Here is a 10,901-nt window from a genome sequence, read left to right on the forward strand (position 1 = left end):
CACAGACTTCGGATGAAAAGAGGCATTTATGAGCAGCGTCGAGCTTTCTAACCACGACGTCGAGAAGCAATGAACCCTTGTTCTCAAGTAGGTGGCTTTGAAATGTTTCTGTGGCACTTGTAAATAGTGGGTATCGCTGATGTAGACAGTTTGGGAGCGAAAGTCGCATGCAAGTCTATGTAGGCACACGGGACCCTTTCTGGGTAGCTAGCATTAGCATAGCTAGCAGGAGTACCAAACGGGGCTATGGGGGACCCTGGGACAAAAATCTTAGGATAAAATCGTATCAAATGGTAGCCTCGACTCGACACTCACCCTTCATCATTCAGAATGAAGGCTGAGTCTTGTCGAGGCTAATCAAATCAGTTTAGGCCCCAAACTTTTTCATTAAAGACGCCCAAACTTTAAGAATCAGTTTTTACTGGACCTGACTTTGACATCCCAACCGGCAAACAGCTTCAATGCCTTGGCACACATGATGCTAATATAGAGCTAATGCTGGTGTTCAAAAACATGCAAAACCTTCCTAAATAATAAATACGAAATAATTAACGTTACATGTCGTATATTCTCCTTACGATATATTCCGCAATTACGGATGTAGGTCAAAAACTATACACCAAATTTAAAGCGAACTCACATTTTCCAGCTAACGACGTAGCGTTACATGTGAATTTTCCGCATGCACATGTAGTGTTGTATGCTTCCGGGTATGCTGTGCTCATGGGATATGCATAGTGTATGCATAGTGTATCGGCGCAACGAAAAATTCCAGGACACTACCAACGTATTTTATTAAGTATATTTTTTAGTGTATTATTATGTCCTGTTTATGAAGCTATTTAACATTTTTATTATATAACGCTACCTGCATTGAGAGAATAACGCAACATAAAAAGCATGGTCTGTACGTCTACATGGTCATTTACGGTAAAGCAGCTCTCTGACGCGTTTGTCCATCTGATCTCTGTCGATGGTAGCAACATCAGCTAGCGCTGCACTGTCTTGTCTCATTCTCATTCAGATTCACACTTTGAAATAATGGCTGCAATCATCAGGAGGATAATCAATACGACGAAAGCTCCTGCAGCTATCGGCCCCTACAGGTGAGAGGAGATGTGGATCATGAAGTGAATAGTGAAACCTCGCTGCTTCACGTGGAGTATTATTATTGACATGCAGTAAAAAATAACATAAAAAATAACATTCACAGTTTGAGATCCTGTAGGAAAGTTCATTCAAAAAGTTACTATACGATTAATATTGTGATTTTGTCAATGTGAACATGTTAAATAATTTAACCTACATGTTTAATGACACTTTTTCAAGGGGGGTGTGCACCGTTTTGTCCAATAGTTGTGGTTGGAGGTGGAGCAATTATTCACAGAAAGAGAAAGCTCAGAAAGGAGCAAAGTACAGAATTTTGGATTGTAGGCTAGGCTACTTTAAAACCGCTTTGCACTTTGAATTCGACTTAAATCCAACGGGGAAATATGCTTAATTTTTAGTTTGAAATGTTCTGGATATTTTGGCATTTAGATAGGCTATCTCAAACTTAACTTTTACCATGTCATGTTTCATAGCCTCAATGCGTTGAGGATAGTGTTTCATAGCATTGTTGTGCTGTTTGACCACTGGTTGTCAGTAGATCTTCCATTTTGTAATGTCATGATTATGTATTTGTGTTGTTAACTCACTTCTTAAAACACACAGAGATTTATATGCACTCAGCCTCCTGTAGCAACCTACATTGAAGAAGAAAATAAATTTTTAATCCACAATAGCTGATCCTGTGTCTGTCATAGGCGGAGTTTGACTTTTAGCTGGGGGGGGGGGCACTTCTGCAGGAGGGAAAAAAATTGCTGTTTTACATTTGAAATTGTGCCCGTTTGAACCCAGATTTAGAGGAATATCTAATTTTAAGGCTGGCATCATCATGGTCTCTCTAATTATTGTTTAATAAGTATAAGAATGGAAATAATAAGAAATATTAGAATATGAGTAGAATTACAGTAGCCTGGGTAAACCCAGCCTCCACGTGACCTCTATCTGTGACTGATAGCACATACCGTAGATAGAAGTCACGTGGAGGCTGGGTTTACCCAGGCTAGAATTACAGAACATTAATACTCATTATTGTATGTTTAGTAATGTAATGTATATTATATAGTGCTTCACTGTTCACTGTTGCTTTTAACCGTGCTCAAAGACACTTTACAAATACAGGATAAAACAACTTTAGTAAAGAGAGAAAATATTAAAATAGATGAGAGAGAGAGAAAATGATTATAGGTCAAAAGCAACAGTGAAAAGGTGGGTTTTGAAGGCTTTTTGGAAAGATGATATAATGAGTATGAAAAAGACAATGAGTTTTGGCCTGACAGATGTGACTTGGGAGGGCATTCCAGAGGGAGGGGGCGGCTGCAGCAAGGCCCTGTCAGAGGCCCTCCTGTCACAGCTTTAGCAAAGAGATACCTATGATGCTTGTCAAAGTGGATATAAATTGTATGATCATATTCAGCCAGACCGTGAGATGGAGATTTACAATGGTGAGCAATTTTGTTATTTGTTATTTTTATTTATTTATTTTTACTACTGGGGGGCCTGGTTAACTCCGCCCATGGTGTCTGCATGTCTTTCTCAGCCAGGCGGTGGTGGTCGATCACACCATGTACGTCTCAGGACAGCTAGGGATGGACCCTGCCAGCGGACAGCTGGTGGACGGGGGGGTTCAGGCCCAGACCAGACAGGTGAGCCCTCAAACACCCCACTACTGGGACTCAAAAAAAAATTAGAAACTGAATTATTAAAAACTAAACCAGGGGAATTTGACTTACTAAAATACAGGAAACTGCTAAACTGCTTGTTTCTGATCGAGTCATTTCCTGCAATGACAAGTTGAATGTAGTTCCTTGAAGGAAGGGCTGTTCCAGTTCACCGTCAGTTCACTCTATTATCCTCATCTATTATCTTCTATTATCTTAAATTAGTTTTTCTATTATCCAACTCATTAAGAACTCAGATTGAATGTTTCATCCTAGGCAAATTAAATGCAGTTTCTACTTGTATTTTTAATTTATTATTAATTGAAAGGGAAATTACCTCAGCCCTGCTTGATAGAGCATCATCTGTTTCTGTCAACACATTGCAAATTAAAACATAATAAGAACAGATCAACCATGTCCTGTTATGCTCCCAAACCCTTCTAAAATCTCCAACAGGCTCTTGTGAATATGGGTGAAATCCTTAAAGCTGCTGGGTGCAGTTATGAGAATGGTGAGAGACACTATGTGAAAATGAATGCATTTGCATTGCAAATTCACATAATGGCTGACTGTCATCTTTCAGGCCTGATCCTGCAGTTTGTCCTTGTTTCCTGCAGTTGTCAAAACCACCGTGCTGTTGGCCAACATGAATGACTTCACCAATGTCAATGATGTTTACAAGCAATGTAAGTACAGTCTCTTTATTTATATAATGATATCTCAACACATTTCAATCAACAGAAAGTGTTCATTGTGATGGGTTTCTCATCACTGCGCTGGTACAGCGCGAAATTAAGTCTGGAGATAGTCTGGCAAGGGAAACTTGATTGGTCAGTGGTTCATCACTTCCATTTTGCAATACAAATGTTGTCCATTGGATGTCAGTATAGTCCAGGTTGTTGCACAGGTGACATGTCACTTCTTTCACTCCTATGCACATAGAAGCTGTCCCATCAAAAAAGCCACATTCTTACCAAAAGTTGACCAGAGCACAATCACAGAGAGACTCTTTGACTGTGTGTGTGTGTGTGTGTGTGTGTGTGTGTGTGTGTGTGTGTGTGTGCGCGCGCGTGCGTGCGTGCGTGTACTCATCTATGACTACCTACTTAGTTTGCCATTACCCATACAGTATGTACCCTTACATTTGATATATGTATAAATCAGTATGCACAGTTTGTAGGATACATCCTACGTTCAGATAATTCTCATACTTCAATGTGCCATATTTAGGATGCTTCATATTTTAAGTGTGCAAAGCCATGTACAGTTAGAATTATGAACAACTTTGTTCCAAAAGAGAACCATTGACTTTGCTGAGTCACTATGCCTTAATAAGCCACATCTGATGTCTAATGGGTTCTATGTAGAGAAAAGGCCGTAGGGCTAGCCGCGGCCATGGAAATCCTATAACTCTGGAAGGCTAAATCCTCATCATCACATTTTGTGCGCAGTCTGCGCACAAGGTAGAAATGTATGTTTTTTTCTACTATTGTTTTGATTTGACTTTGTAATTCAGTTTTGTGTGTCCAGTACTGTGGCATCTTTCTCCTTTGATAAAGTGTGAGTCTCTGTAGGTGGCGCTCTTTTCTTTGTTCAGTCGTGGTGGCTATCAGTGCTAATCAGTGCTAATTACCCAATTCTTCTTCATATATTCCAAACAAACCGCATCACTTCCTGTGCACCAGATGATTTTTCCTGATAAAGACCTGCTAGGCACTATTTAGAACGGTAAATGTAAAAGCTTTCATGTACTCGGTATAGGTTGAATCACTGTTGTGTTTATCAGTCAATATAAAGCGAGGAGAGTGAGTAACAAAACAGACGTTTATTTATATGAAAATGAGGTGGATGACACTGACTGCCCAATTTTTACTAAAAGGCCATGATCGTCCCCATATATCGGACTAACTGTAACACACCTTTCTTAATCACAAATCATAAGCTCAGCCACTTTCTTTTTTTTTTAACTTTTTTTTTTATTACAGCAATTCAGACACAGTAACATGGACAACAAATAAGTTAAACCGTGATGGGCACATTGATCATCCACTTTAGCTTCATAACAATTTGAGGATGATGTGTTACGTTCATCTCACCAGTACGTAACATGGATTACACAATGATGTCCATCTCATAAAATGAGAAAAAAAAAGAAGAAGAAAAAACAATAATAAAAGACCAAGACAGGCAAATACAAAAATGAAAATAAAAATACAAAACAAAACAAAACAGACAAAACCCTGGCCGAGGTGAGGCAGGAGATTATCTTATTACCTTAATAGCGTCATCACAGGACTCCACCTTTTAGTAAATGTATGGTTTTGAAGTCTCAGTGAGTATGTTATTTGCTCAATTTTATACACATCCCAGCTCAGCCACTTTCTAGCGATGTCAAAATGTAGTTTTTTCTCAGAGAGTGTTTGTAGACAGACAGACAGACAGACCACTTGGCTCATCTTATCTGACCTTATGTTGTTTAATGTGCTGCCCTTTCTAGTCTTCACCTCCAACTTCCCAGCCAGAGCTGCCTACCAAGTTGCTGCTCTTCCCAGGGTGAGTACCTGGGAAGACTTTTGGCCTTTCACTGTTGATTCTCTGGTGAATTGGACCAGCTACAAGCAAATTAAAGTACGGTAACCATCATGTCTTAACTGTGTTGCTCTCTCTCTCTCTCTCTCTCTCTCTCTCTCTCTCTCTCTCTCTCTCTCTCTCTCTCTCCCCCTCCCCTTCCAGGGGGGACTGGTAGAGATTGAAGCAGTTGCCGTGTTGGGCCATCTCACCGATGCCTCCTGATGAAAACATCCATAAAAAGATACAGGATATAAACCTTTGAGATTCACTGGAATACCCTTGAGCAGTTTTGCCAGGCCAATAGTACTCATGCGTGTCGATGATCTCCTGTCGATGATAATTCCGACAGTTTTCAATGGAAAAAGTCATTAGTTTGACCAAGATGGGCCTATGAAATTACTTTGAATATTGTTTTTATCAATCTTTCCAAGTACCCCCTGCAAGCTGCTCAAGTACACGTACCCCTAGTTGGGAATCATTGATTTAGAGTAAACTGAATAAACAATTTACAGTATAGAACTGATTGATTTTGTCATAGATGTATTCTCTTTTGTAACGCTTTAAGTGATTTAACCCTGGAGGGTCAACTTCATGTGATGAGGATGATTACCTTTGTACGCTGTAGTTTTCTAACAACAGACTAGATCACTTTCTCCTCTCTCATTAACATTGATCAGGTGGTTTTTGAACTCATCTCTGAACTGAACCATAGTTCAATATAATACTATGGCTGAAAATTACCTACTTTTGTTTGTTGTATTGAGTTACACAGTTGCCAGCCTGTGTTATCACATGGTTATCACCATTCATATCTGTGGCAGTCTGTCTTCTCATTGTGTGAGATCATAGATGGTAAATAGTAAATCAATGATAAATGTTTTTAATACACAATAATGCTGTTTTTATTTGTACTCAGAGCACAAGCAAAACTGTGAATTTGCCTTGGTATGGAGCTGCTCAGTGGGCTAGATTGTTTTATCAGACAGAAAACCACTCATACACCTTATGGGTTTAAATCCCAGATCCCACTTCTCAAATGTGTTTCCCATCATCATCATACTTATCCTGGTCCTGCCCTAACCACAGTTATATATATATATATGTTTTTTACATTTACTATTAGCGTAGGGGGGGGGAACCAATCATTCGGTCATGCTAATGTTAGCATGACGCACCACAGCCAAAGATCTAGCTAGCACATCGGGCACACATGATGCTGTGCTGTAGGCTGGCCATGGGCCAATCTCCCAAAAATGTGTGTTGTTATTGTTGGTGTTTTCTTTTAACCACAAGTTTTGCAACACTGTGGTTGCAGAACCCTGTGTGGTCCCCACATTAATTTACAACACAAAATCAGTGAATGTGTTGTTAATAGGTAAAACTTTATTCTGTACACTAAAAAGTTAGCGGCATCATAGACAGAGCTCAGAGAATGAATACGGTATATTACAGAATAGTAATCACTTGCAAGGAGTCCAGGACTTTCATAGATAAAAAAAAAAAGATATCAGACATCAAAACAGACATTTCACCCAACAACTTTCATCACATCTCAATTAAGCTAAAATCTTAAAGGAACTTTACACTTTTGTAACATAGAATGTAGAATGGTAAATTCACTTTTTCTCTGCTATTCTGCTGTGCATGTTGTATGTAATGCACTTAAACCATTTCCATTGTGCATATATGACACCAGCATTGCCAGGCTCTGTGATGCCTTTGAGTTCACTGGTGGACTCCCATATGAACAGGAAAAAGTTAAATTCTGCCAGCTGCAGCAAAATGGCTTCAAAAACAAGATGACATGTCAATAAATAAATTTGCATCATCAACCTGTCAAAGGTTCAACATGTGTTATTATTAACCTACTACACGGCACCGTATCTCTTCCTTACACAAATCTTCAAAAGACATCTATTTTCATGGTTCATACATGTAGCGCAACAAGGTTATGAGGGGAGAAAAGAAGATAAAAAAAACATGCATGCAACTTACAATGGCTTTTATCAAAATTGCACTGTACAATCCATCTCTACTCAACCCTTAGTACTGTCATTCCTATTGATTAAATAAACCTCATTAGCAAGACTGTAATTAAAATGTCATGTGTAAACACAAAACAAACAAAAATGTGGTATTATGACATTATTTACACTGCAACAAATCTGAAAATGTCCATCTATGTCAGAAAACAAGCTGTCAGTGTGAATTTAGCCAACATCTTCTTTACCCTTCCAGTTGGATGTTACTATTACCGAGCTCTTTGCATAATTTTATTCACAGTTTTTATACAGTATGTTTGTCTTGAATTCCTCATAACTTAAGTAGTTGTGGATTTGTTACATGCAGCCTTATTTACACAAATCGCATTGATGAGAGAATTGACAATACAATCTCTTCAATTCACAGTATTGCATCCTAACCTAACGTATCTTGAGTGTGTTCATAGCACATACGGTACATACTGTACATGTATGCGTCTCCAGGCACTTAATTTCTCCGTAAAAAATATATATCAGGAAATAGGAGCAAATGTATTTACAAATGTAGGAACAAAATCATGATCTTTCCTGAATAACAAGATATTAAGGCACCATGTTGTGTGAGACATATGAGTGTAAATGTATGTTTGTTTCGTTGCTTTGTCTTGTTCTCCAGTAGCCTTTACTTGTATCTTTGGAGTTTGTCATTATTTTGGTAGATCTCTGGAAAAGGTCCCAAATTCCCAGCAAATCCATTCTCTGAAAGAAAAGAACAAAAAGGAAATACAAAAGAGGAAGAACAGAATAAGACAATCCACAGGTGTGATAACATTACACTAATCAAATCATGAACTCTTTTTGGCACCTTGTTGTTAATCAGTATTAGATGAGCTTTGTCAGAGTTAGCAAACATCAAATAACTGACCTTAAAGCCTTTTTCAATTTCCATCACAAAATTGTGACTGCAACAGTAAAAAAAAAAGAGTGTCCAGCAGGTATCTGGTTCTGTTCTTACCAGTTCAGTCCTCCTTTTTGGCTTTCTCACTCTCCATTTCCTGAGAGGGCTCTGCTACTGACACCCCTGTCACACACACACACACACACACACACACACACACACACACACACACACACACACACACACACACACACACACACACACACACACACACACACACACACACACACACACACACACACACACACACACACACACACACACACACACACACACACACACACACACACACACAGAGGGAATCAATGCATGGCATTCCCATTCCAAACAACCTGTTACATTCTAGTCATCCATGCTGAGGAGGCTCTGATCTCATGTGATACAGTATGTTAATGGTGACTTTACCGTAACAAACTACTGTATCAACAATGGCCACAACGCCCCACAGAGGGGAAGTCAAGTGTCAACATTCCTTTTTAACTACCAGGACATCTGTTCTGCTGAACCGGTTTACTAGCGAATAGACCCCCCCCCCCTCCCCAGCGTGCACACACACACACACACACACACACACACACACACACACACACACACACACACACACACACACACACACACACACACACACTCTCGCTCTCTGTCTCTCTCTGTCTCACTCTCTCACACACTATCTCACACTATCTCTCTCTCTCTCTCTCTCACACACACACACACACACACACACTCTATACAGTCTGCCCTGCAAACAGCATATAGCCTCCATAAGGAGCGAGAGAGTTATGCAACCAGACCAGTATTATGCACATGCTGCCTGGAGGGGCGTCTCTGCCCTAAAAGTACAACATGTTCTTTGAATGTCAGGAATGGGGTGCAGATTGGACATCAATGGCCTCTGGCCTTACAGCAGCCAATGGACTGCTGGATGTCCAATTACCTGGCTGATCAAGTATAAGTAAGAAGCACATCAAAGTTGTTCTCAAGAATAAAGTTTCACAAGTGTCATTCTCAAACCAACACTGCCCAATTTGTGATTAGAGCAGAATTCACTGCCTTGTAAGGGTTTGATATACTGCATCATTGAACTGTTACCATAATCCAAGAGAGTGTCATCAGCAGAGTGGGAGTTCCTTGGTTCAGGCAGGTTTTCTCTCGGTAAAGTCAACAGTCAAACACACAGTGTACACTTTGGGTACCTCATCAAATTTAGCCCTGAACAAGAGATCGAATCCATTTTGTAGTTATAGAATTCCACATATTGTGGACATAGTCATACATGTAAAATACTACTATTTTCACATTAACCCTGGTTTCATTATTATGGGAAAAATACATACATACATACATACATACATACATACATACATACATACATACATACATAGTACATACATAGTACATACATACATACATACATACATACATACATAGATTGCATTGTTACAACATATTACAAATGAAATACAATCGATGCTACTGTGAGTGTAAAGATATTTATGGGGATCTGGCAGGCATCCCACCAGGCAGAATAGGGAGACACGCATCTACATAACTAGTTTACAACATACATTTGCATAGTGAGTGGAGGCCAGTCAGACGTGTAGAGAAGTTACATTGTGTTATGTAATGTAATTCGAAACAACAGGGCACAATTATTATCTACGCCATTCACAACAGAGCACAATAAGTGAGAGCTGCATGACTGGGACCGTTGTGCTGACAACATGCTCTAGCTATAACTGACACACTCAGGAAGAGCCTTCGCCACTCAGTTTGAGTGTGTGTGCTCCACTGTCCCTCACACTGCATCATCTGTTCAGCCTCATGGCCCAACAATGTCCACCCTGTTCATCCTGTCGACTCGAACCAATCACGAACCAATCAGAGCAGTAGTTTACGAGAGGAATCTGAACCAATCAGAGCAGTAGTTTACGAGAGGAATCTGAACCAATCAGAGCAGTAGTTTACGAGAGGAATCTGAACCAATCAGAGCAGTAGTTTACGAGAGGAAACTATATGAAGGATTGTTCATTACAAGAATAACTGAATGGTTCACTGAGAGTTTGTCGTTGCTAGCCACATGTGTTGGATACTCCCTTAGCAACCAATGGCAATGCCATTGAGGGGGTGCGTTGCAGTAGCTAATATGAAATTAGACGCCATAACAAACCAGAGAAAGGGCATCCGGGTAGTGTAGCGGTAGATTCCCTGCCTACCAACACGAGGGTCGCAGGTTCGCGCCCCCGTGTTACCTCCGGCTTGGTCGAGCGTCCATACAGGCACGATTGGCTGTGTCTGCGGGTGGGAAGCCGGATTATGGGTATGTGTCCTGGGCGCTGCGCTAGCGCCTCATCTGGCGCCTGTTCGGGGTGGAAGGGAAATGGTGGGAATAGCATGATCCTCCAACGTGCTACGACCTGCCGATGAAGCTCCCCGCTGTCCGGTGAAAAGAAGCGGCTGGCAACTGCGCATGTGTCGGAGGAAGCATGGTGCTAGTCTACGGCTCTCCCCAGACCGGCAAGAGGGTGGAGCAGCGACTGGGGCAGCAAGGGGAAAATTGGCCAAGTACAATTGGAATGAAAAATGGGTGGAAATCAGAAAAAAAAGAAAGAGAAAACTTAGGCCCTT

The 10,901-nt window shown here is 40.4% G+C and overlaps 1 protein-coding gene across 1 annotated transcript; it reads left to right on the plus strand.

The window, feature by feature from the left end:
- Nucleotides 1–55: 55 nt before the first annotated feature.
- LOC310773776 (2-iminobutanoate/2-iminopropanoate deaminase-like) lies at nt 56–6,217 on the plus strand. The gene is made up of 7 exons (XM_083633726.1): nt 56–87; nt 1,025–1,106; nt 2,645–2,750; nt 3,222–3,276; nt 3,383–3,451; nt 5,263–5,318; nt 5,499–6,217. Exons 2-7 carry the CDS (start codon nt 1,042–1,044, stop codon nt 5,556–5,558), a joined length of 411 nt encoding a protein of 136 aa, XP_083489852.1. The 5' UTR covers nt 56–87; nt 1,025–1,041; the 3' UTR covers nt 5,559–6,217.
- The last annotated feature ends 4,684 nt before the right edge of the window (nt 6,218–10,901 follow it).

The sequence above is a fragment of the Poromitra crassiceps genome (assembly GCF_964638095.1).
Source record: "Poromitra crassiceps genome assembly, chromosome: 1".
NCBI lineage: Eukaryota > Metazoa > Chordata > Actinopteri > Beryciformes > Melamphaidae > Poromitra > Poromitra crassiceps.

Excerpts from the sequence above, each read along its gene's own strand:
- LOC310773776 (XM_083633726.1), top strand. The coding sequence starts at position 1,042 with ATGGCTGCAATCATCAGGAGGATAATCAATACGACGAAAGCTCCTGCA. Across the intron at positions 1,107-2,644 it reads GCAGCTATCGGCCCCTACAG|CCAGGCGGTGGTGGTCGATC; the intron begins GTGAGAGGAGAT and ends TGTCTTTCTCAG. Across the intron at positions 2,751-3,221 it reads TTCAGGCCCAGACCAGACAG|GCTCTTGTGAATATGGGTGA; the intron begins GTGAGCCCTCAA and ends AATCTCCAACAG.